This window comes from Hypomesus transpacificus, chromosome 6 (genome assembly GCF_021917145.1).
Source record: "Hypomesus transpacificus isolate Combined female chromosome 6, fHypTra1, whole genome shotgun sequence".
Classification (NCBI taxonomy): Eukaryota; Metazoa; Chordata; class Actinopteri; order Osmeriformes; family Osmeridae; genus Hypomesus; species Hypomesus transpacificus.
The window spans coordinates 10,545,530-10,570,317 of NC_061065.1; the positions used below are offsets into that span (position 1 = coordinate 10,545,530).

Consider the following 24,788-nt stretch of genomic DNA (forward strand, 5'->3'; position numbering starts at 1 on the left):
GTTCAGGCCCAGTAGATCCATGATCACATATCTTCCTGACACACAAGCCTGTTTGTCCCTCAAGCTCCTATGACCAGTGGCATCCGATGGTCAGACTGTCAAGCTGCACAGCTACAGATCAAAAGCTGACATTTACCAATTCTAGATTTTTTGCACACTTGCCATGCAATAATGGTTCATCTTTAGATGTATGCTACTCTCAAATTTGAGCTTCTCTCGTCCTTTTAAAACAGATCTCACGGTTGAGATACCAGCATGTGTTCAAATGCATTGTCCAAACAGAACCTCAGTGTCTGTCCTGGTTTGGTCCAGTCATGTGGTCAGATTTGATCTCTGGTTGTAGAGATAACCCCTGAGTGCCCTGGTCCCTTCTGAGAGATAAAGAAGAGAAGGAGGTGGTGTGTTAGGCGTCTCCTCTGGTTTCTGTTCCATTTTGCCAGGAAACGACCTGCTCTCCCTCTGGATGTGGATGTCAGTTTCTGGGGCCTTCCAGTGACTGACATCAGGTCGTACCTGGGTCCATATTTACCAATCACCAGCAGAACACTGTTTATCTCTGCCAGCTCAGAAAGGCCTTTATCTTTAACTGCCACCCCCATCCCCCTGCACCTCACCCCCTTCATTGAAGTTCCTCACCGGTATCCCAGCAGATGATGCTCACAAGAAGCTCCCAGTCAGCCTGTGGGCTTGTTCACACCAAGCTGAGAGATCAGGATTGACATGATTCAAAATGCTCTTGTTGTCCTGTGATTGTTCTGAGCTCATAAGAGGTTATTGAGGGATGGAAGGAGGGAGGGTGCGAGGGAGGGTGGGAGGGTTTGAAGAGGTGGGGTGTATTAGAAAAGTGCCCAGATTTTGTATTTGATGTGATTATAACAAATGTGACAACTCTGTCCTTTCTTCTATGTAACTTTGAAAAAGAAAAAAAGCACTGGCTAGCCCAATTCTGTGTTATAACAACAATGATTTAAAATAAAACTCTCAAATGTGTTTTTACTGTGTGGTTTATTATGTACAGTAGATGTTCCACTATTCTCCAGATTACAAACATTTTCCCATCTTCAGCAATTCAATTGAGATATTTTGGTAAAATAATCATGAAGGCACACTAACAAACATATACAACATCGCACATTCAATATAGAAATGATTCTATTGGCTTCAAATTTCAAAGTGCAAACAGCTTGTGACAGATCACCAGGAGGCTCAGAGCTCTTCTCATCAGGGAATTCTGGGAATGTAGGATTAAAGTGCATGGAGACATATATAGACAGACTTACTTCCCAAATGCAGCCATGTTTAGTATTTTGTTACAAATAATACACTACAGAGGAAGTACCTTTATAGAAACTTTAGAAGAAGTACACTACATAGGAAGTACACAACAGAGGAAGTACAAAACAGCGGAAGTACATGACAGGGGAGGTATACTACAGGGGGGGTTCACTACAGGGGAGGTACACGACAGACAACGCGCACTGCAAAGAGGCACACAGGGCAACACAATTAGGAACAGGTCTTGAAAAGATTAGCCAGTCAGCTAACCAGTCAGACAGTCGATCCGTTAACTGGTCAGCCTGACAGTCACTCTGCTACCCAGTCCATCAGCCAGTCAGTAAGTGATTCAGTCTCATTCAGTTAATATACCAGCCGGTCAATCAGTCCAACAATAAGCAAGCCACTGCCAGCAGCCAGTCAGCCAGTTCCTTAACCCGTCAGGCAGTCCCAGACTGGATCCTGCTCCTGAGCCTCTGAGCCACTGGCAAGAACTCTGACTCCCAGCATGCCCGGTGAAAGTCCCTCATATCGTCACTGGGGGTCCACTGCAGAGCCTCTCTTTCATCTGAGCACAGAGAGAGTAAGAGAAAGAAAGAGGGGCAGAAAGAAATAGAGATCAGCCCAAATCCCCCCTCAAACAATATACATGAAAACAAAGAACAGAACGATCACAAATATCCTACATGTGTATGATAGAACATTTTGTATTGTACAGCATGTGTGTATGTATGTGTGTAACCAGAGCGGTCCTACCGAGGTACAGACTGAGGATGTCCAGCAGGGCCCCTCTCTCCTGGTCGTCCAGTGTCTGGAGGGACTCTCTCTCTGACCCCCCCACCTCCAGGAGGTTCCACAGGGTCTGACACACCAGCGCCCCCAGCTGCCAGTCCACAGGCCCAAAGACCCTCAGACAGTCTGCCAGCCTGCATGCACGCGTGCACACACACACACACACACACACGTACCAACATGAAAGCATGTACAGTATGCATGCCCAATCACACATGCACACATGATCACACACACACCTTATTCACATGACAGCAAACAGCCTCACATGAGCAGTGGTGTGTTGGGTATTAACTCCCCCTGACTGATCCGCTGGCTCAGATCTGAGAACTCTGTAGCTGCAGCTGTTACTCACGCATGACTGGGCTCCACCCCTCCACCCTGAACCGCTCTCTATCTAGCTGACCCCTCCACCCCTCCACCCTGAACCGTTCTCTATCAAGCTGACCCCTCCACCCTGAACCGTTCTCTATCAAGCTGACCCCTCCACCCTGAAAACCGCTCTCTATCAAGCTGACCCCTCCACCCTGAACCGCTCTCTATCAAGCTGACCCCTCCACCCTGAACCGCTCTCTATCAAGCTGACCCCTCCATCCTGAACCGCTCTCTATCAAGCTGACCCCTCCACCCTGAACCGCTCTCTATCAAGCTGACCCCTCCACCCTGAACCGCTCTCTATCTAGCTGACCCCTCCACCCTGAACCGCTCTCTATCTAGCTGACCCCTCCACCCTCAACCGCTCTCTATCTAGTTGACCCCTCCACCCTGAACCGCTCTCTATCTAGCTGACCCCTCCACCCTGAACCGCTCTCTATCTAGCTGACCCCTCCACCCTGAACCGCTCTCTATCTAGCTGACCCCTCCACCCTGAACCGCTCTTGTATCTAGCTGACCCCTCCACCCCGAACCGCTCTCTATCTAGTTGACCCCTCCACCCTGAACCGCTCTCTATCTAGTTGACCCCTCCACCCTGAACCGCTCTCTTTCTAGTTGACCCCTCCACCCTGAACCGCTCTCTATCTAGTTGACCCCTCCACCCTGAACCGCTCTCTATCTAGTTGACCCCTCCACCCCGAACCGCTCTCTATCTAGCTGACCCCTCCACCCCGAACCGCTCTCTATCTAGTTGACCCCTCCACCCTGAACCGCTCTCTATCTAGTTGACCCCTCCACCCTGAACCGCTCTCTATCTAGTTGACCCCTCCACCCTGAACCGCTCTTGTATCTAGCTGACCCCTCCACCCTGAACCACTCTCTATCTAGTTGACCCCTCCACCCTGAACCGCTCTCTATCTAGTTGACCCCTCCACCCTGAACCGCTCTTGTATCTAGCTGACCCCTCCACCCTGAACCGCTCTTGTATCTAGCTGACCCCTCCACCCTGAACCGCTCTCTATCTAGTTGACCCCTCCACCCCGAACCGCTCTCTATCTAGCTGACCCCTCCACCCCGAACCGCTCTCTATCTAGTTGACCCCTCCACCCTGAACCGCTCTCTATCTAGCTGACCCCTCCACCCCAAACCGCTCTCTATCTAGCTGACCCCTCCACCCTGAACCGCTCTCTATCTAGTTGACCCCTCCACCCCGAACCGCTCTCTATCTAGTTGACCCCTCCACCCTGAACCGCTCTCTATCTAGCTGACCCCTCCACCCTGAACCGCTCTCTATCTAGTTGACCCCTCCACCCTGAACCGCTCTCTATCTAGTTGACCCCTCCACCCTGAACCGCTCTCTATCTAGTTGACCCCTCCACCCTGAACCGCTCTCTATCTAGCTGACCCCTCCACCCTGAACCGCTCTCTATCTAGTTGACCCCTCCACCCCGAACCGCTCTCTATCTAGCTGACCCCTCCACCCTGAACCGCTCTCTATCTAGTTGACCCCTCCACCCTGAACCGCTCTCTATCTAGCTGACCCCTCCACCCTGAACCGCTCTCTATCTAGTTGACCCCTCCACCCTGAACCGCTCTCTATCTAGTTGACCCCTCCACCCTGAACCGCTCTCTATCTAGCTGACCCCTCCACCCTGAACCGCTCTCTATCTAGTTGACCCCTCCACCCTGAACCGCTCTCTATCTAGTTGACCCCTCCACCCCGAACCGCTCTCTATCTAGCTGACCCCTCCACCCTGAACCGCTCTCTATCTAGTTGACCCCTCCACCCTGAACCGCTCTCTATCTAGCTGACCCCTCCACCCTGAACCGCTCTCTATCTAGTTGACCCCTCCACCCTGAACCGCTCTCTATCTAGTTGACCCCTCCACCCTGAACCGCTCTCTATCTAGTTGACCCCTCCACCCTGAACCGCTCTCTATCTAGTTGACCCCTCCACCCTGAACCGCTCTCTATCTAGTTGACCCCTCCACCCTGAACCGCTCTCTATCTAGTTGACCCCTCCACCCTGAACCGCTCTCTATCTGGTTGACCCCTCCACCCTGAACCTAGTTGGACTCTCTAACTAGGACCCACCACTCACAACAATTCTCCAACTAGTTTCTGAAGCACCCTAAGCCTGCCTCACACACACACACACAATAACAGAAGATGGCCCCCAATGACTGCAGCCAAGGGCCAGTTTCAGGGCCAGGGAGAGGGGCTTACTTGGTGGCAGCCCCCTGGTGTGTCAGTGTGGTTCTGCTGAAGGGGTCCAGGGCTAGGTTGATGAGCACCCCACAGGCAGAGAAACACACATCGGGACTCTTTGAGTCCAGCAGAGTCAGCACAAACAGGTGCACTGAGAGAAGAGGAGAAGACGAAAGCAGAAAGAGTTTTGTCCTCTGTGACATGCTTGCGTGTAAAAAGGGCTATACAAATAAATTTGATTTGATTTGATTTTGTGTGCATACTGTGGGAAGGTGTCAATAAGACACAACAAATAGACATGCAGGCACACAAGCACACACACACACACACCCTGGTGTTGCATGATGAAGTCCCGGACGTCCCTGGACTGGGACAGGTTTCCGTACACACGGGTGGCCTCCAGGACTGCTTCCATACTGGAGCTGAGAAGCAGCTTCAACATCACTGTGGAGGTGCGGGAAAGAGGGAGACCCAGCAAATAAGAGAACACCATTGCAGCAACCCAGAAGACTCCAGTCTTGTACTAGTACGAAAGCAAACGCACATTTCATACACACACACCCACACACCCAGTCTTACTCTTGGCAATGGGCAGTTGTCTGGCTCGGACCACAGAGCTGCTTCCTTGGTAGTATGACAGGTTGTTGATGGTGGCCGCCACGTTCACCAGGAGCTCCTCGTTCTCCGGTGAACACCCTAGCTCTGGCACACACACACATCACATCCACAAACGCACGCACACATTCACGTATTGCACAAACAAACACAAACAATACGTCATGATGTACTTCCTAAAAAACATTAGCCTTGAAACACGGTTGGAAGGAAACTTCCAGAGAAATTATCACAGTCAGTCCCTAAACCCAAGGACCTTTACGCAGCTTCATGTGGTCTTGGTGAGTGTTGCAGGCTGTTTGGCCGTGACCCTGATATCTAGGATACTTGAGAAGAGGGCACCAGCCTTGCAGGGCCTACTACAGGCCACATGCCGTCTAAGCTTCACAGTAAATCACAGATCCTGTGGTCATGCTGCTGAGCGGAGCCTGCGTCAGAGAATGGCTTTCGTTTCTAGGACTGACTGGAAATGTCCTTTGGTGTGGTGGAGAATTTCTTCTCTCTCTCTCGCTTTACATCAATCTCACTTTCGGTCTCTCTTTTATATTCAGATAAGCTGCACGATAATCTCGGCTCAAAACAGGATACGGCTGAACCTGCCCTCTGTCTGTCTGTCTGTCTGTCTGTCTGTCTGTCTGTCTGTCTGTCTGTCTGTCTGTCATATGTTTCTCACACACCAGACTCACATCATCGCTCTTGTTGTTCAAACAGTTCTATCTGCCCTTTGATATTCCACCACATATTGTATTTGATGGTGTTATGAATTCCCATGTTAATGTTCTTGACCCATATTTCTACACCCTTTCTCTCTTTCTGTCTCTATCTACTATATGTGTGATCTCATTGTGCCATACTGTCCTGCTAGGGCAATCAGATCTTTAAAACACTTGCTTTTAAATGTGTCACAATGTCGCTACAATTAAAGGGTGATTGGTCTTTTTCTGTGGCTGGGCCAAAGCTTTGGAATGCTCTCCCTTCTCATGTGAGGTCTGCTCCTTCATTGGAGATTTTTAAATCTACTCATTGTATTCGTTAGCTTTTGGAAACTTTTAATTGTTGTTTTATAGCGTAGTTTTGCTATGCTCTATGTACAGCACTTTGGATCAATTTGTATTGTGTTAAATGTGCTTTATAAATAAAGGTGGATTGATTGATTGACTTGACTCTCTCTCTGTGCCTATGCTATCCTATAGGCCCAAGTGTGCATGAAAAGAGAACACATACCGTGACAAGCGAAACAGTTTCACATCCACTTGAACCTCCTGTGTGTACACACACACACACACACACTCTCTCTCTCTCTCTCTCTCTCTCTCTCTCTCTCTCTCTCTCTCTCTCTCTCTCTCTCTCTCTCCTCTCTCTCTCTCTCTCTCTCTCTCTCTCTCATTCTCTCTCTCTCTCTCTCTCTCTCTCTCTCTCTCTCTCTCTCTCTCTCTCTCTCTCTCTCTCTCTCTCTCTCTCTCTCTCTCTCTCTCTCTCTCTCTCTCTCTCTGTCTCTCTCTCTCTCTCAGTTCTGGGCGCCTCAGGAAGCTGAGTACCACATGTGAGAATTTCCCATTTCAATATTTAGCACAAAAAAGAGCGAGAGAGAACACGGTAATGAAACTGAACAGAACATCCTGGCCTATCGACAGACACAGGAACACCTACTGTACAAAGCACTGTACAGAAATGTACAGTAAGAAGCGAGAGAAGGTGGTAAATAGGAGCGAGATGTGAGCTGAGACCAGACAGAGCAGGAGGAGAAGCAGTGTACTGTACAGTGTAGAACACGAGGACCTTCAAACCTGGCAACACAACACAGCCCACCGTATACTAGTTAACTAGCCAGGACTCACAAACCTGGCAACAAACCATATTCACAGACTAAGGCGTTAAATAGCAGGACTCTCAAACCTGGCAACACAACAGTTGCATGTGTATGCGTGCGTCACGTGCATGTGCGTGCATATCTGTGTGCGCATCTCTCTATGTAAGCGTGCGTGCATGTCTGTGCGTGAGTGCGTCGTGTGTGTGCGCGTGCATATCTGTGTGTGAGCCTGTGTCTCTCTCTCTTACCCAGTGTGTCTAGCAGCAGCTGTACACAGGGGGTGCTGGCAGCCAGCGCTGGGCCCACAGCTGAGTGGATGGACATGTTAGCCAGCACCCTCACCAGCTTCACCAGGACATCCTGGCCCCCTGCTCCAGAGTCCCTGGCTTGGGCTCGGGGCGTGGGGGGCTTGAGGGGGCCCATGGTTGGGTCCCTGGTCTGGTCTGGGGTGGTGGGAGATTCCCGTCTCTCCTGGTAGGTGTGGTAGAGGTCCAGGAGAACCTCCACACACTGTGGGGTCTGGTACAGCTGCTCCCTGGCCTCCTGGCTCCGGGACGCCAGGTTACCCAGAATGAAGAGCAGGCGCACCACCATGTCCTGAGGGGGACGGGGAGAGGGGCTGTCAGCGTGGGTCTGTGTTTGTGAATAGAATACTCCTTGTCTACAGGTTGTTTCTCAGTGAAGTGCGTGTGTCAGCGAAACACACACACACCCACACAGTTCCCTGGCCGAGTGGTCAGACTGAAGCGTGGTGGGTGATGGTCTGACAGATTTATGAGGACAGGCTGTCCCTCAGCGTGCTCGCTCAACAACATGACGTCCAGTGTGTGTGTGCGCGTGTTAATTTGTAAACTTTATAAGTGTGTGCGTTTGTTCCCTGATTGAATTAAAGTACTTGGCACTGCTCTCTGATTGCCACCCCCACCTCCTACACCCCCACTCCTCACGTGCGACCCTTCCTGACGAAGAACACAAAACACACACACCTGTTCATATACATCTACACGTACACACGCACACACAGACACACACTGTTGTAGATACACTCGTATAGTACTTGAGAGTACATAAACACTGTGCCCTAAGGTAAACACGCTTTGTTGAGGTGCTTTATAAACAGAGTGAATAAAGCTCCCCAGGTTAACTACAAATTGTACCCCGCATTTAACCCCAGACGCTTGGAGGGGGTGAGTGAACACACCTGTTTCCACTGGTGTTTGCTCAGCAGTAGTATAAATAGGTGGTAGCAGGCGGGGGTCTGGGCCAGGGCCAGGCAGCACTCCCGGTAGGACGACAGCTTACTGGGGGACACAGAGTACAACTGACCACTGACCATGTACTGTCTCTGGACGTTCTACACACACAAACACACACACACACACAGAGTATGTCGACCATCTACACACACACAGACATACACACACATATATACAGCACACATACCTACACACAGACTGTATGATCTGGAATATCGACGTCTGTGTGTGCATGTGCGTGTGTATGTGTTCAATACCTGAATATTCTGGCAATGTTGGTGCAGATGTCCTGGTCTCCGTGGTGATAGTGGAGCACCAGGCAGAGCTCTGATAGGATGCCGTGGTTGATAAAGAGAGGGCGGGAATCTGAGAGATCAGCCAGGTTCCTAAGGGTTGCAGTCAGCTGGACAGGTTAAAGGTCAGGGGAAAAGAGAGAGAAAGGGAAAAAGGCAGAAATAGATTTTGACCAGAAGTAATTGCGTGTGTTGAGGGAGTGGTAGGAACATAGTGTGAACTACTGCCATGTCCGGAACACAATCCCACTGTTTCTACACAACACATGGCCCTTCTCTGACCAAGACGATTTACAGGAAACTATTCAGAAAGGCTATAAATCACACTGTATCATGAAGGAAACTATGATAAACACACACACATACACACTACCAACATACTACACCCATTCTCAGAGCCCTTGCCAACTATAGCAGAAGGACAAGGAGGCCAGAACATTCTATCAGGCTCATTTCCCTCTGCTAACAAGCTAACGAGGAGAGTTTGATTTCAACCCCAGCGCTACACCAGGATGTTTTCCTGAGCAGATTGACATAGTTAACACTCGTCAGATCCTATAGCTGGAGACACGGCCGACCCTGGACCCCAGTACAACGTGTTCCACCTCTACAGAAAATGGACCAGACAGAAACAATAACATATTCTCTAATTGCAGGAAAAGTCCAATTAAAGTTTCCCCTCGCTCGCCCTCTGATTCTGGACTGGTGCAAGAAATACTTCACATTAAGTTCCTCTGTGTTCTCCTCGCCAGCCTAACCCTGCCTTGTCTCCTGACTCTGGCTGCTCCACCTAACCCTGCCTTGTCTAATGACTCTGGTAGCTCCCCCTAAACCTGCCTTGTCTCCTGACTCTGGCTGCTCCACCTAACCCTGCCTTGTCTCCTGACTCTGGTAGCTCCACCTAACCCTGCCTTGTCTCCTGACTCTGGCTGCTCCACCTAACCCTGCCTTGTCTCCTGACTCTGGTAGCTCCACCTAACCCTGCCTTGTCTCCTGACTCTGGCTGCTCCACCTAACCCTGCCTTGTCTCCTGACTCTGGTAGCTCCACCTAACCCTGCCTTGTCTCCTGACTCTGGCTGCTCCACCTAACCCTGCCTTGTCTCCTGACTCTGGCTGCTCCACCTAACCCTGCCTTGTCTCCTGACTCTGGTAGCTCCACCTAACCCTGCCTTGTCTCCTGACTCTGGCTGCTCCACCTAACCCTGCCTTGTCTCCTGACTCTGGCAGCTCCACCTAACCCTGCCTTGTGTCCTGACTCTGGTAGCTCCACCTAACCCTGCCTTGTCTCCTGACTCTGGTAGCTCCACCTAACCCTGCCTTGTCTCCTGACTCTAGCTGCTCCACCTAACCCTGCCTTGTCTCCTGACTCTGGTAGCTCCACCTAACCCTGCCTTGTCTCCTGACTCTGGCTGCTCCACCTAACCCTGCCTTGTCTCCTGACTCTGGTAGCTCCACCTAACCCTGCCTTGTCTCCTGACTCTGGCTGCTCCACCTAACCCTGCCTTGTCTCCTGACTCTGGTAGCTCCACCTAACCCTGCCGTGTCTCCTGACTCTGGCTGCTCCACCTAACCCTGCCTTGTCTCCTGACTCTGGCTGCTCCACCTAACCCTGCCTTGTCTCCTGACTCTGGCAGCTCCACCTAACCCTGCCTTGTGTCCTGACTCTGGTAGCTCCACCTAACCCTGCCTTGTCTCCTGACTCTGGTAGCTCCACCTAACCCTGCCTTGTCTCCTGACTCTAGCTGCTCCACCTAACCCTGCCTTGTCTCCTGACTCTGGTAGCTCCACCTAACCCTGCCTTGTCTCCTGACTCTGGCTGCTCCACCTAACCCTGCCTTGTCTCCTGACTCTGGCTGCTCCACCTAACCCTGCCTTGTCTCCTGACTCTGGCTGCTCCACCTAACCCTGCCTTGTCTCCTGACTCTGGTTGCTCCACCTAACCCTGCCTTGTCTCCTGACTCTGGCTGCTCCACCTAACCCTGCCTTGTCTCCTGACTCTGGCTGCTCCACCTAACCCTGCCTTGTCTCCTGACTCTGGCTGCTCCACCTAACCCTGCCTTGTCTCCTGACTCTGGCTGCTCCACCTAACCCTGCCTTGTCTCCTGACTCTGGCTGCTCCACCTAACCCTGCCTTGTCTCCTGACTCTGGCTGCTCCACCTAACCCTGCCTTGTCTCCTGACTCTGGCTGCTCCACCTAACCCTGCCTTGTCTCCTGACTCTGGTAGCTCCACCTAACCCTGCCTTGTCTCCTGACTCTGGCTGCTCCACCTAACCCTGCCTTGTCTCCTGACTCTGGCTGCTCCACCTAACCCTGCCTTGTCTCCTGACTCTGGCTGCTCCACCTAACCCTGCCTTGTCTCCTGACTCTGGCTGCTCCACCTAACCCTGCCTTGTCTCCTGACCCTGGCTGCTCCACCTAACCCTGCCTTGTCTCCTGACTCTGGCTGCTCCACCTAACCCTGCCTTGTCTCCTGACTCTGGTAGCTCCACCTAACCCTGCCTTGTCTCCTGACTCTGGCTGCTCCACCTAACCCTGCCTTGTCTCCTGACTCTGGCTGCTCCACCTAACCCTGCCTTGTCTCCTGACTCTGGCTGCTCCACCTAACCCTGACTTGTCTCCTCCACCTACGGTCCAGCCTCAGGTCGGAAGCTGTCTGACTCTGGATCAGATACTCCTGTTGTACGACTGTCATGTGTTTACATATAACATTGCTCAGTGCATTCACTGGGATGCTGACAAAGGAAGCTGCCCCTATGTACAGGTCTGAGGTCCGTTTACCCAACTTCAGCCTTACCTAGAAAACATAAACACACCAGTGACTCAGTGGTGTGATTAATGCACCCCCCCCCCCCCCCCCTTTGTCCCGGCTCCACTCTTCTCTCTCTTCAAACCTGCTGGTCACTTTAACATCTTCCCCATGATTCACCATGCAAACACACCTGATGATGCACTGTGGTACAGATAGATGGATACTGTACTGTAGGTAGACACAGATAGATGGATACTGTACAGTAGGTAGAGACAGATAGATGGATACTGTACTGTAGGTAGAGACAAATAGATGGATACTGTACTGTAGGTAGACACAGATAGATGGATACTGTACTGTAGGTAGAGACAGATAGATGGATACTGTACAGTAGGTAGAGACAGATAGATGGATACTGTACTGTAGGTAGACACAGATAGAGAGATACTGTGTTGTAGATAGAGAACAAAGAGAGGGATGCTGTACTGTAGATAGAGACAGATAGATGGACATACAGACAGACTATATTGGTCTCTTTCACCTTCTGTCCTCTACTGGGAATGTGTTCATACCCACAGATCTAAGGTTTACCCTAAACTGCTCTTCCACCAGACACAATGGAAACAGCGCTGACTAATCATTACCATCGCCATCCCTGCTGGAACTTTCCCTGCCCTGCCCAGCCCTCCTCTCCTGTTCATTCATGTTGCTCCTGGCCACAGGTCACAGTGACTCATGGGTCAAACCCTTCCCCTCCCCTCCTCACCTGCACCAGGATGTGTCCTGCCATTGTCAGCTGGGAGTGGCATGGCTGGGACACTGGGTGGAGCTTCTTTATGAGCTGGGAGGCCACACCCATACAGTCCTTAACCAATAGGAGCCTGACAAGGGAGCTGTTGCCAGACAGGAACTTCAGAGTGCCAACACAGTAGAGAAGAGCCTCAGCGGACACACTCACATCCTCACTGTGTAGCACACACAGCAGGGAGTCTGGGGACGACAAATATGCATGTTGTTACACATACAGAGGCAGGTGTGTACACACACACACACACACACACACACACACATACAGTGCCCTCCAAAAGTATTGGAACAGTGAGGCGAATTCCTTTATTTTTGCTGTAGACTGAAAACATTTGGGCTTGACATCAAATAATGAACGTGAGACCAGAGATCAACGTTTCAGCTTTTATTTCCAGGTATTTACATCAGGATCTGATGCACAACTAAGAAAATATCACATTTTGTTTGAATCCACCCATTTGTCATGTGATCAAAAGTATTGGAACAGATATACTTAAAACATATTTAAGTGAATAAGACTTAATATTTAGTTGCAAATCCTTTGCTTTCAATAACTGCAGCAAGTCTGTGACCCATTGACGTCACCAAACTTTTGCATTCTTCCTTTTTGATGCTTTCCCAGGCTTTCACTGCAGCCTCTTTCAGTTGTTGTTTGTTTTGTGGGGTTCCTCCCTTCAGTCTCCTCTTAAGCAGGTAAAATGCATGCTCTATAGGGTTTAAGTCTGGAGATTGACTTGGCCAGTCTAATACCTTCCATTTCTTGCCCCTGATGAACTCCTTTGTTGTTTTGGCAGTGTGTTTTGGGTCGTTATCTTGCTGCATGATGAAGGCTCTGCCAATCAGTTTGGTTGCATCTTTCCTTAAATTGGCAGACAAAATGTTTCTGTAGACTTCCGAGTTCATTTTGCTGCTGCCATCATGTGTTACATCCTCAATGAAGATTAATGATCCCGTCCCAGAAGAAGCCATGCAAGCCCAAGCCATGACATTACCTCCACCGTGTTTCACAGATGAGCTTGTGTGTTTGGGATCATGAGCAGTTCCTTTCTTTCTCCAAACTTTAGCCTTTCCATCACTTTGGTAAAAGTTAATCTTTGTCTCATCAGTCCATAAAACTTTGTCCCAGAATTTTTGAGGTTCATCTCTGTACTTTTTGGCAAATTCCAGCCTGGCCTTCCTATTCTTCTTGCTAATGAGTGGTTTGCATCTTCTGGTGTAGCCCTTGTACTTTTGTTCATGAAGTCTTCTGCGAACAGTAGATAGTGATACCTTCACTCCTGCCATCTGGAGGTTGTTGCTGATCTCACTAACAGTTGTTTTAGGGTCTTTCTTTACAGCTCTTACAATGTTTCTGTCATCAACTGCTGATGTTTTCCTTGGTCTACCTGTTCGACGTCTGTTACTTAGTACACCAGTAGTTTTCTTCTTCTTCAGGACATTCCAAATGGTTGTACTGGCTATGGCCAATGTTTCTGCAATGGCTCTGATTGATTTTCCATCTTCTCTAAGACTCACAATTGCTTGTTTTTCACCCAAAGACAGCGCTCTGGTTTTCATGTTGTTTTCACCTCTGAATACAGTCTGCATAGACAAAACCTATCTTACCCAATCTGAACCTGAGTGTAGACATTCAGTGGTATTTATTGATTGAATAATGTATGTAATAGGACACACCTGGGCAACAAAACACACCTGTCAGTCACATGTTCCAATACTTTTGCTCACGTGACAAATGGGTGGGTTCGAACAAAAAGGTGATATTTTCTAATTTGTGCATCAGATCCTGATGTAAATACCTGGAAATAAAAGCTGAAACGTTGATCTCTGGTTTCACATTCATCGTTTGATGTCAAGCCCAAATGTTTTCAGTCTACAGCAAAAATAAAGGAATTGGCCTCACTGTTCCAATACTTTTGGAGGGCACTGTAGATAGATTGTAGGACCCCAGGAAGAATAGCTTTCAGCTTATGCTGGAGCTAATGGGGATCCAAATAAAACAAACAAACAAACACAGTACCAATGATGGAGTTGTCGTGGAAGAAGGTGTCGTTGCTCTCACTCTGGCTGATCTTGAACATGAGTTTACAGATGTTCAGCAGGTTGTTACCACTTACACTCAGCTAGAGAGAAAAAAAAGAAAGGCATTTATATGTGTCAATAGAAAATTGTCTTTTATATTGGGAATGTTATTTTATTTTATATGCTGAAAATAGTCAATAGATCCTCTATCATTTTTTGAAACAAACATACTTCAAGATTGATGGAGTTTGCAGTCTTTATGTTTACACTTGCATGCACGCACACACAACACGCACACTCTACTGACCGCTAGGCACAGTTTGACGAGATGGAGATTGAGCTGGGCGGAGTTGAGGTCTATCAGGCGGAACAGTGCCCTGAGTAGTCCCGCCCTCTTCTTGCAATGCCGACCCAGCATGCCTCGCTCCGCCAGGGCGCCATGGAGACGGTTGCACACGTCACACAGGCTATCCACAGAGTCCTCAGCTCCACCTAAAGGCATCATCAGAAAAATATTAGCCCATACAAATACACACACATACACGTGTAGGCAAATCTCACCGTATTAGGACTAAGCCCACCGACTTACGTATAGGCTACACTAAACAGAGGAGACATACAGTCAGGGCCTAAGTGAATATGTACGATTAACAGCCAGTTAAGTTGGGTTTGTTCAGGCCTTTGGATTCCATGTAAGGTCAAGAATCCATCATGACACAAAAACACATATATTCATGTGGGCAGATTTACAGCTGGCTTAGGAGGAAGAGAACAGGGTGTGGTTCTGTTCCAAGTGTTTTTGAGGTAAGATAAATGTTTTCCTTCAGAAAGAAAAAACTAGGCTTGGCTTTCCCTTAAAGAGGTTGGCTGCTCACTTGACGAGACACTGCAATTTCCCAGAGAATCTGAAAGGTGTTTTATGCATGAGCCTGAAGGCACTTGGTACAATAAATATTTAATATTTATCTTTCAAATGAATTTCCATTAACTTCGTTGAGTGCTAAAATATTTAAAGCCGTGGAATTCATTTGGTGGTTGTCAGACTGCAGTGTGTGACTAGCTAGACTTTGTGGGGACACTAAACAAAGCACTATTTTGTTTCTATTTCTTTGACAGTTGAAATGTCCCTAAATAGTTTCATTTCTGTGTGAGTGTGTCTGTGTTTGTGCATCCAAACACTCAAAAATTAAATGTTCAACCATAACCAACAGTGAAAAGAAGATCATATGATAAACTTCCCCATAACAACGTCATATGATTCTAAACCAGAGCTGTTTTCGCAATAATTCTCAAGTTCCCATAAAATAATCAAATCATTTAAATTGAACTTTTTATACAACACACTCCTTTGTGCATTGAAGCAGATCTACAATTCATCTCTACCCGGGGTCCTGCAATGGCTTCAATGTGTTTAACATCTGTCTGTACTCTCTCTTTATTGGTCTGTATGTGCTTAGAAACCCTCTACCTGCAGCAACACACTCCAGCTTCAGAAGGAGAGGAGCTATGTCGCTGTCCCAGACCAGGGCATCGTCCAGGTCCTCCTGGCACCCTGCTTTGTCTCCAGGATTGAACTCTGAGAGATGTGGAGACAGGGAGAGACAGAGAGGGAAAGAAAGAGGGAGAGAGAGAGAGTGAGAGAGAGACAGAGAGAGAGAGAGAAAGGGAGGGAGAAAGGGAGGGAGGAAGGAAAGGGTAGAAAAACAGTTAAACAATAACCACCTCAAATCCTGACACGGAGTGTGCGGTTCACAAGTTCATATTCTCAAAATAAAACACTTGGCAGGAAGCTGGAAGTCTATGTAAAAGGTCAGAGCTAGCTTCTATTTCCTGATTTATGTGTGTGAAAGAGTATGTTTGTACATACAGAAAAAGTGTGTGTGTGTGTGTGCGTGCGTGCCGTCCCTGTATGTGTGCTTGCGTGTGTGCACATGTGCCTGCATGTGTGTGTGTGTGTGTGTGTACTGATCTCTATGTGTACCGTATCTGTGCATTGCTGTGTGTGAGTCTTTAGGGTTCTCATGCCTCTTCACCGATCATTTGCATATCTCCCGGAGTGATACAGGAAGTAGTGGTGTCAACAGCTCACTCAGCTATTGGCTGGCTGCATATTGGAAGTGGGCGTCAGGCCCCTAGCAACAACACCCTGATCAGAGCCTGCCACATGTCAAGGCTCCTGCAGCTTCCAGGAAAGGCAGGTGTTTGTGTTGGCAGCATCTATGATTCAGCAATAACATGTAGATCTTTGTGTAGACACCAGGTTCACTGTGGAGGCCTGGGTATGGCTAGCCAACATCCTTTAGAGTGTGTTTAGGGTGAGATCAAGTTCATCAACTGTTATCAAAGTAAATACATTGAATCTTTAAAGATAAAGTCAGAGATGTGGATATTTCCATATTTGTTGGACTGGTGTCATTGGTGATTTTGGGAATCAGGACCAACCTTTTCTGGCTGATGCACTCTGCTTGGCTGGTGCGTTGGATGAGACGACACAACTGGGAGGACATCTAATTCCACTGCACACAAACACACAAACTGCAGTTGGTAAGACAGACATTTTCCCCTGTGTGTGTGTGTGTGTGTATGTGTGGTGGGGCTGTTTGATTAGATCTGGATCCTAATCAATTTTTGTTAGCTGGGTACACGATATGCAAATTGAACATTTCCAAACTCTTTCTTCCAGGTCATGGTGAGTGAGAACGGCTAAACCTTTGGCAGGCACAACCACTGAATGAGGCTCTGCAGCATGTTCAGTTCCTTTAGAGGCCACCAGGTGTCCCCATTGCAGCACATGTTCAGAAAACGAGTTCACACACTGAACCCTACTACATATTCTGTGTACACACACACAGTGCCTGTGCGTGTCTCTCTTCTGGTGTGCATGTGGGTGTTGGTTAGCACCTATCAGAGTGCAGTCAGGAAACAGTCAGGAAGTGAGGTCTAAGTTCTGCGGCCAGCATTGGTAAGGCCGTTTGTGCATTGTCACTGAGTTCTCACACAAGCTCACCAGTTCCAAGGCACTGTCAATATGACCCTGGGCTGCACCTCACAGTCTTTTACAGGAAGTAGGGTGCCTTTAACACAAGGCACTGTCTCACAGAACGTGAGCTTTTATATGAAATTGTACAAGAGGGAGGGGAACAGTGATAAGCATACTTCTGAAAGCTGCATCCTCATTTAGCACTGTGTTCCTATCTGATGATCTACTACCTCACCTATATAGGGTACATCCAGTTAAGAAAGGGATTCTGGAACTATTCATTATTGTTAGAAACCATCTGAAGCCGGTTACAACCTTCTATATAAGCTAAACTCCACAACGTGGTTTTAAAAGCTGAGCTTGGACCAAGCAGAGTCTTAATAGTGAACCTTCACAGAATACATTTAGACCAGGTTCGTCTAAATGTAAGAGAGAGAGAGAAAGCTTTGGGTATGTATGATGGTATTAAGAGGCTGATAATAAGGGCTCTTTGTGTGTAGATAGTCCATTCTCCCAGACATGACCTCATCCCTGTCTTGGATCTGCCCGCTCCCTGTGGGCAGCAGCCGCAGCAGCAGGCACAGCAGACAGCCTGCCAGCCTTGCCCAGATGGGCACCTAAATCTAATAGTGAGCCATTTGGAGCTTTAAAGCCCTGGCTTATCGTAGAAAAAGTACCAGGAGATGTCTAATCTCTCCCTTGCCTTCCCTCTCTCTCTCCACATCTCTCCTCCAACTCTCTATATTAATCTGGCAGGCTGTCTGTCTGTAATGGGTCAAGCTGCACACGAGTTTAGAGTAAAAAGGTTAGCAGCAGTTAGAAGTGTGTAGTAGCAGGTTCTCCTGTCTTCTAAACAAAACATATAGCGTACACCTGAGTGAAAGGTGCAGCAGCTCTCATGCACCATCCGTCTGCTTCAAAACACAAAGCCAGCACAGAGATTCATAGGGACTTTCCAGAGAAATCAGATATGGTGATTTTACATCTATCCTTTCCTAACTGGATTAGAGTGTGTAAGTAAGAGAGGGCAGTAGCCAACAGCAACTGGCCTGGACTTCCTGTAAAAGTGTTTTATGTTCATTCCCCCCCTCCTCCCTCCAAGCTGGTCCAGCCAATCGATACGTGGATGGATTTTAACGACAGCTCATCGTCCGGGCGACCTGAGTTATGCCCCAACCACTGATGAGGTTGGCGGAAAAAAAATAGTCTGTTTTTGACATCTCTGGATTTGGGAGGTGTCCACGACGACAGCTGAGAGTGGTAAAGGATGGAGGTTGTTTCCTTGGCGATGGGTTTGGCTAAAAGGTTGACTGGCCAATGGCAAGAAGGCTGAGGATCTATGAGCAGTATGGAGGCTGGAGACGGGTTATTGTCAGTGTGGAGAGGGTGGTCCATCTGAGAGGAGGTGACTGATAGTAAAGCATGAAAACCAGCACTCAAGCAGTATTTCAGGCTGATGCTGATGAGTGAACGTTTCATATATATGTATCTATATGTATACATCTATATCTCTCTCTCTCTATATATATATATATATATATATATATACTGTTTGGTACTTTTTCAGCTACTTGAAGTTGCCATGTAAGCTCGGACAAAGTGTGATCTTGTGCACATTTGCTACAGCAACACAGTTACTTAAAAGACAACTGATAGAATACCTTCATTATACTTGCAGATTCAATCTGCATTTTGTTAAAAACCAAATGGAGAAAGTGAGGCAACAAAGAGTGGGTGGCGGATGTCCTTGACTCTGACATAAGAGGTGAGACAGACAGAACTGGCAAAAAAAGTAAAAGACAGGATTGGGCCAAAGAAAGGGAGAGAAAATGACATGAGACAGGTTCACCTTTCGCTGCTTGTCCTGCGAAGGGCTGGTCTGGGGAAGCTGATCTGATCCTTCTCTGGACCCCCAGGGAACTCAGTCCTGGGGGGTCTCCTGTCCCTCCCCCTGGCTAACAGCTCCTTCTGCTCTGGGCTGGAGTCTGGGTGTACTGTCTCCCTCACTACACAGAGCAGAAAGAACTCAGCAAAGGAACCAGAGTTACAGGAGATGGAGGCCAGATTCATTTCCCATTCAAAACAGCTGAGGTAAATTACATTTTACACCCAAACCACCCTAGAGAATGTAAATCAGGTATAATGTCAGTCTGTCAATGACTACATTCTTTTCCCTCAGGGAGAAAAGTCAGTTGCAGAGCCCTGTCTGCACAGGTGATTAAATATGACTGGTGGCCCATGACACGTTTCCTTACAATAATAACCTGCTCATGTTTTGGTTGCAGCATCTACAGACCATCTCTCTCTCTCTCTCTTTCTCTCCATCTGAATGTTCTTTCCCTCTAAAATGTTCTCATATATACCCACCACATCTCTCCATTCCCGCATTCTTGTTATGTCTTTTCCCATACTTTTTGACTATCAAAGTAAATTAGTCAAATACTCCATCATACCAAGTTCAATGTGCAGTGAAATGCTTAACTCTGCCAACTCAGGCAAAACACTCAGATACTCACATACACCATCACTGTTTTTCACTCCATCCCCTTTGTCTGTCTGTCTCTGTCAATCTTCCTCCGTTGTTTAACCCCGCCCTCCCCCCCAACACACACCATGCACACTTCCACACACCACCCAGGCCACCTACTCTGTCTCGGCCTCGACACAGGAGGCAGTGTGGTCAGAGACCCAGCTCTGAGGATGCGAGCCCTCCCCCCTGGCCACCCCCCACCTTCCCTCAGCTCCAGAGGGTTGGAGGGGGGTCTGGGGAGAGTCTTGGGGATGACGGGCTCCTCATCAGGACCCAAAGGCAACCTGGGCTTCTGGAAACACATAAAAAGAAGAATAAATACAGGATGACACTAAACAAATATCAAACTAATTGAAGGCCAGCATCTCCGTTTTTTTTTTGTATGTTTACAAAGGAGTAAGGTAACCTACAGTCATTTGTACCCTAACTTATCCCAATACTCAACCTTACCCCTTCCCCTTACCCCTTCCCCTTAGTTTTGCGCGTTCCCGTGAGAGCTAGTGGTGTCCCAATACTCTTTTGGAGCTAGGGGAAGGGCTAAGACTAAGGGGTATACACCCCTTAAAACCAAGTAAGATCGGGAGCTTACTTGAAACCTAGGGCTATGTGAAAACTGCGCGACCGGCAACAATGGCGACCAAAATCATCCAGAGAGTCCGATAAATGTTATATTATCGGCTTAATTTATTGATAAAAAAATTATTACAGTCTTGTTTTGTGTTATATACAGTCATGAACATATATATTTGCAACCATTTTCCTAACTGAAACGTTTCTAAAAATCGCTAGTTTGGTACGTTAATGTTACAGTTCTGAATTGCACAACAGTCCCGCATTTCTTGGACTAGCATGTCTACAGTTCTAAGTAAACTCCATTAGCAGCGAATTTCGTTTAATATCAGTGCATAACGCTACTTGCTTTGGAGATATCGATACGTGCTAGATGACGTACCTGTAACCAAGTGGTGTCCCATTTCCTAGGGCTATGTAGCCCTTACCCCTTACTTTCGAGGGCCAAGGGGAAGGGGTAAGTTAAGGGGAAGGGGTAAGGGGAAGGGGTAAGGGGGAGTATTGGGATTCGGCCTTAGATCTAGGCCTTGTAACCAATACCATGTTACTTTTACAATATAACAAGAATGAAATGTAAAAATTAATTGTGTAGTGTTCGTCGGAAAGTAAGACTTTAAACTTGCATGATTTAGTGGAGAGAGGCGATTTCCGGAACCTGGCCTGGATTCTGGCGAGTCAAAGTTCCGAGAGTGGAGGCTGCAGAAGCACAAAAGGGAAACATCTTCATTGGTTGGGCTGCATAAGAACATGACTTACATAAGAAGGAACCCCTACATATATCATTCAAATCAACTCAGATGTTATTTGTGAAACCATTTTTTTACATTCAAATGGAAGGACTTTAAAGGACTCCCACAGACACTGTTCAAACACAACCTAAGTCCTCAGAGAAGGCAAGGAAAGGATTGACACATGGAGCCAGGATGGGGAAGATCTGAGATCTGACCTGAATGCGGACGGAGGTCGCCCCTCATGGAGGGCGCGGGTTAAGCTATTCCCAAACAGCTGCCTGTGGTTCTCTCTGGGGGTAAAAGGTCGCTGTGTGCGTAGGGTCCGCAGCGACTGACGAGCTTCGTTGACAATCTCTGCGCTGGTCTTCCTCTGGGTGCTGGAAGTTAGGGTGAACGGATTGGATTTATCACGCTTCCGATCCAGAGAGGACATTTTGTTATGGTTTGTAACAAGACCACGTGACTTTTACAGGAGCTGGTTCATAGTTGAGGGTTGTCCTGACATGCCGTCACTGAGGAGTAGGAAGACACAGCATTAACTCCTGCATATAAAATAGAATAAAACTGAATTTGTAGAATATGTACATTATTTTTCCAGTGGGAACAAGGAAAAAGTATGCATGGCAATAGAAATGCATAACAATTTCATATACACTAAGGAATGCAAAAAAACGACTATGGCAAATTAACAGAGCGAACGGAGGGATATTGTATGTGAAAGCCTCACTCTCTGTTGACACGTTTTCAAACTTCTCTTCAACACTATAATATGGGTGGCTTGCTGTGAATGAGACAGCCTGCGCGTTCACGTTCAGTCACTATGGTAACCAAGTGCAGCGGTGGAAGGTAACCCTGTTAGCTTTAACAACAAACCAGAGAGGCTCGAAAAGTCACGCAAACTAAGAATACAGACAAAACGTCGGGAACGTTACATTATTGACTATTTTAAAACCAGTGAGTTTCAACCATCAACACGATAAAGAGAGCTCAACATGTATGCATTCATTGAGTTGGGAGACTTAAAAGACTGTCTTGAAACAGTTAGCTAACGTTAGCTGGCGACAGTACAGTACAAGTAGTATGTTCTTAGCGTAGTTAATACCTTATTGAACGAGATGATTGACTATTCCTACTACTGCACAAACAGAATGCCGAATAATTTATTTTGAAAGTCAACTTACCACTGCTTGGTGACAGTTATTCCAGGAACCAGTCACTAAGAGTAGAAATCCAAAACCCTTATAGACACAGGTAAGGTTGTGTTTGCCAGTGACTTTTTGAGTTAGCATAGCCTCGTTAGCCTGTTGCAGAACATGAATGATTGGGGCACGAGCCTTACAGGCACGAGCGATGCATGTATTCACGCGCACTTCATGCATCGGTCCTGTCTCATCATGGGCCATGACAGGGAAAATACGGGTCATAATAAGGGAGGGTATCTTTCTGCTTGAATCTTTCTGCAGAATCTCCTGGTTTTGATCATGCAGAATTAACGGGATCTTAATGCATACATCATATTCTAAAAATTAGCAGTTGTATGTTCTTTTTTGTACTATTTAACCCATGTGCATGACCATGATCAATCTCACTTCTGGACTCGGTTCATGTCTTTCAAATCCCAGCCCAGTTATATCTGGTCACAGAGGTTTTAATTTAATAAAATATTTGAGCATGGTTAACAACAATATAAATTACCATTTATTTATTTATTTAGCTGAGACTGCACTCTGTCCTTCAGTTTATCAGCCGTTAGTGCTCAAAATCCTGATTTATACCCCTGGCTAAATGAAAAATCAGCATTAATGTGTCAGACACCATAAATCTCTCTCTTTCTCTCTCTCTCTCTCTGTTCTCCCAGCTACATAGCCACCTCTGACATTAAGCTCATAATTAAGCACTAAAACACTGGTACTGTAGCATGACTCAACTGGTGACAGAAAAGATAGGAAACAGATATATTCACCCAGACAGACACTCACACAATACACATAAAAATGATTGTCATTTATCAAAGACACAGACCGAGCACATTTTTGGATTATTTACATTTATTTACAATCCTATATGAGCCCTCCAGGTTTGTGGTGTGCATTGCATCCCTGTGGAGGACTTTCATGAGCTATCTGTTGTTTTTCCATTGTTGGTTGTCATGGTTACGGTCAGGTTAAAGGATGCTGTTTCTAAATCTCCACCTGTCCCCCTTCAGTCTTTTTAAAGGTACACATCTGTGCACATTCTCTGTGCAGTTCAATAAGTAGTTCTTTTTTAGTTTAATAAAAAAAAAATACTTAGCACAGTATTGTGACGTCATGGAAAATACGAATGCTGTATCATCAAAGATTCGGTACGTGTGCAGTATTTAAGCAGTGAGCAGCAATGACGACAAAGGGCATATACAGTGGGATTCTTTATTAGGGATTTATAGATGCATGCAGTTAAATGGGATGCTTGGGATACACTTGGGAAATGATGCCAAATAATTACAATTAACAAATATTCTAAACAGTAACAGAATAGTTTGAATGTGACTTTGCAAAATAGTGAAAAAGTCCTTCATATTAGATTTCAAAGCCTGTAAAAACATATGTGCCACCATTGCGGACCATTTTAGAAGTGAATTGGTCAGATTTTTTATCAGCAAAAAAACAAACCTTTCAACAACTGTAATGGCTGATCTAGCGGAAAAAGATTGTCTGCCATTTTGTGGTTCGTGACGTTGTTTAATATAAACAAGAGGAGGCACAAAATGGTGGGGGGACTTACGATCTTCTTCACCCAAAGTTTCGCTCTGAAACACTGCTCCGTAGGAGGATGCAGGGCTTCCACACTGCATTCTTGCTTCTCCATGTTAAACCAATATCCAGTCGCCCCCTGCCCCCCAACACAGCCGTACTGGAGGAAAGACCTCCAGCTTTAGTTCATCTGTCCACTTAATTTCACCGTAAAGTCTCCGTTCCCATTAACAGCTTCCTCTAGTAGTAGAAAACATACATACATGTGAAGGTAATAAGCAGGTAGACTCGTAGACTTCTATCAATATTGATAAACTAACTCAGGATAGACTCATAGGCACGGTCAGTACAGCAAGCGTACTCTGAGTTAACTCACGCTTTGTGCTGGGTCAGTTTCACCCAGGGAGATGGGTCGAGCGCTCACCAAGGATCAGGTCGGTCTGGTTTTGCACATTCGTCCACTCGGAAACCTATTTGCCCCCCGCCAACCCACCCCTTTTTATTTTTTACAAAGTGATATGTACATCAGAGCACTCTTATGTCTCCCTGTTTGGATTTAAATAGCCCTACATGCTTCAGTCTCCTGGATACAGTAAAGCTGATTGGCCGAGAGTGCGTGCAGGGCAGGCCCAATCAGAGGGCATCAGAGTATTGCTTCCCAGCCAATGGGAGGAGGAGGATGTCTCTGTGAGTTCCTTGTCACTAGGGGAGGGGGATGCAGTGGCAGGACAGTTGGCATTAACGTGGTGAGGCATCAGAGGCTGTTACACTCAGACATTATACCTATGATACAGAATGCCAGCTGTTCCATGAAAACAGGAAGCAAGATGAAAAAGGGAGAAAGCATTAAGATGGGGCAGCTCTCACCAGTGCAACAACCCCTCCCCCCTCCCACACACACACACATACACAACATTAAATATACACGCAGACTCCCACACACACTCATGAATACACATTGATTCACACACACATGCACACACGTCTCTGTTATCAGCACTACACACGTCACAGGAATGAATGGGTTGATCTGTGAGTGCTGT

At 47.2% G+C, this 24,788-nt stretch overlaps 1 protein-coding gene across 1 annotated transcript; it reads right to left on the reverse strand.

Annotated features, from left to right (window-relative positions):
* Positions 1-988: 988 nt before the first annotated feature.
* Positions 989-22,332, reverse strand: armc2 (armadillo repeat containing 2). Its single transcript, XM_047021214.1, has 18 exons — positions 22,195-22,332; positions 21,229-21,525; positions 20,906-20,978; positions 19,830-20,004; positions 19,032-19,188; positions 16,645-16,718; positions 15,671-15,778; positions 14,510-14,694; positions 14,201-14,303; positions 12,143-12,366; positions 8,589-8,734; positions 8,277-8,376; positions 7,324-7,672; positions 5,230-5,352; positions 4,981-5,094; positions 4,669-4,801; positions 2,032-2,201; positions 989-1,843 (listed from the first exon to the last, which is right to left on the reverse strand). Exons 2-18 carry the CDS (start codon positions 21,444-21,446, stop codon positions 1,716-1,718), a joined length of 2,580 nt encoding a protein of 859 aa, XP_046877170.1. The 5' UTR covers positions 21,447-21,525; positions 22,195-22,332; the 3' UTR covers positions 989-1,715.
* Positions 22,333-24,788: the final 2,456 nt, after the last annotated feature.

Coding starts and splice junctions, on each gene's coding strand:
- armc2 (XM_047021214.1), bottom strand. CDS start 21,446: ATGTCCTCTCTGGATCGGAAGCGTGATAAATCCAATCCGTTCACCCTA. Junction 8,377..8,588: donor AACATTGCCAGAATATTCAG/GTATTGAACACA, acceptor TGTGTCCCCCAG/TAAGCTGTCGTCCTACCGGG. Junction 7,673..8,276: donor GCAAACACCAGTGGAAACAG/GTGTGTTCACTC, acceptor CGTCCCCCTCAG/GACATGGTGGTGCGCCTGCT.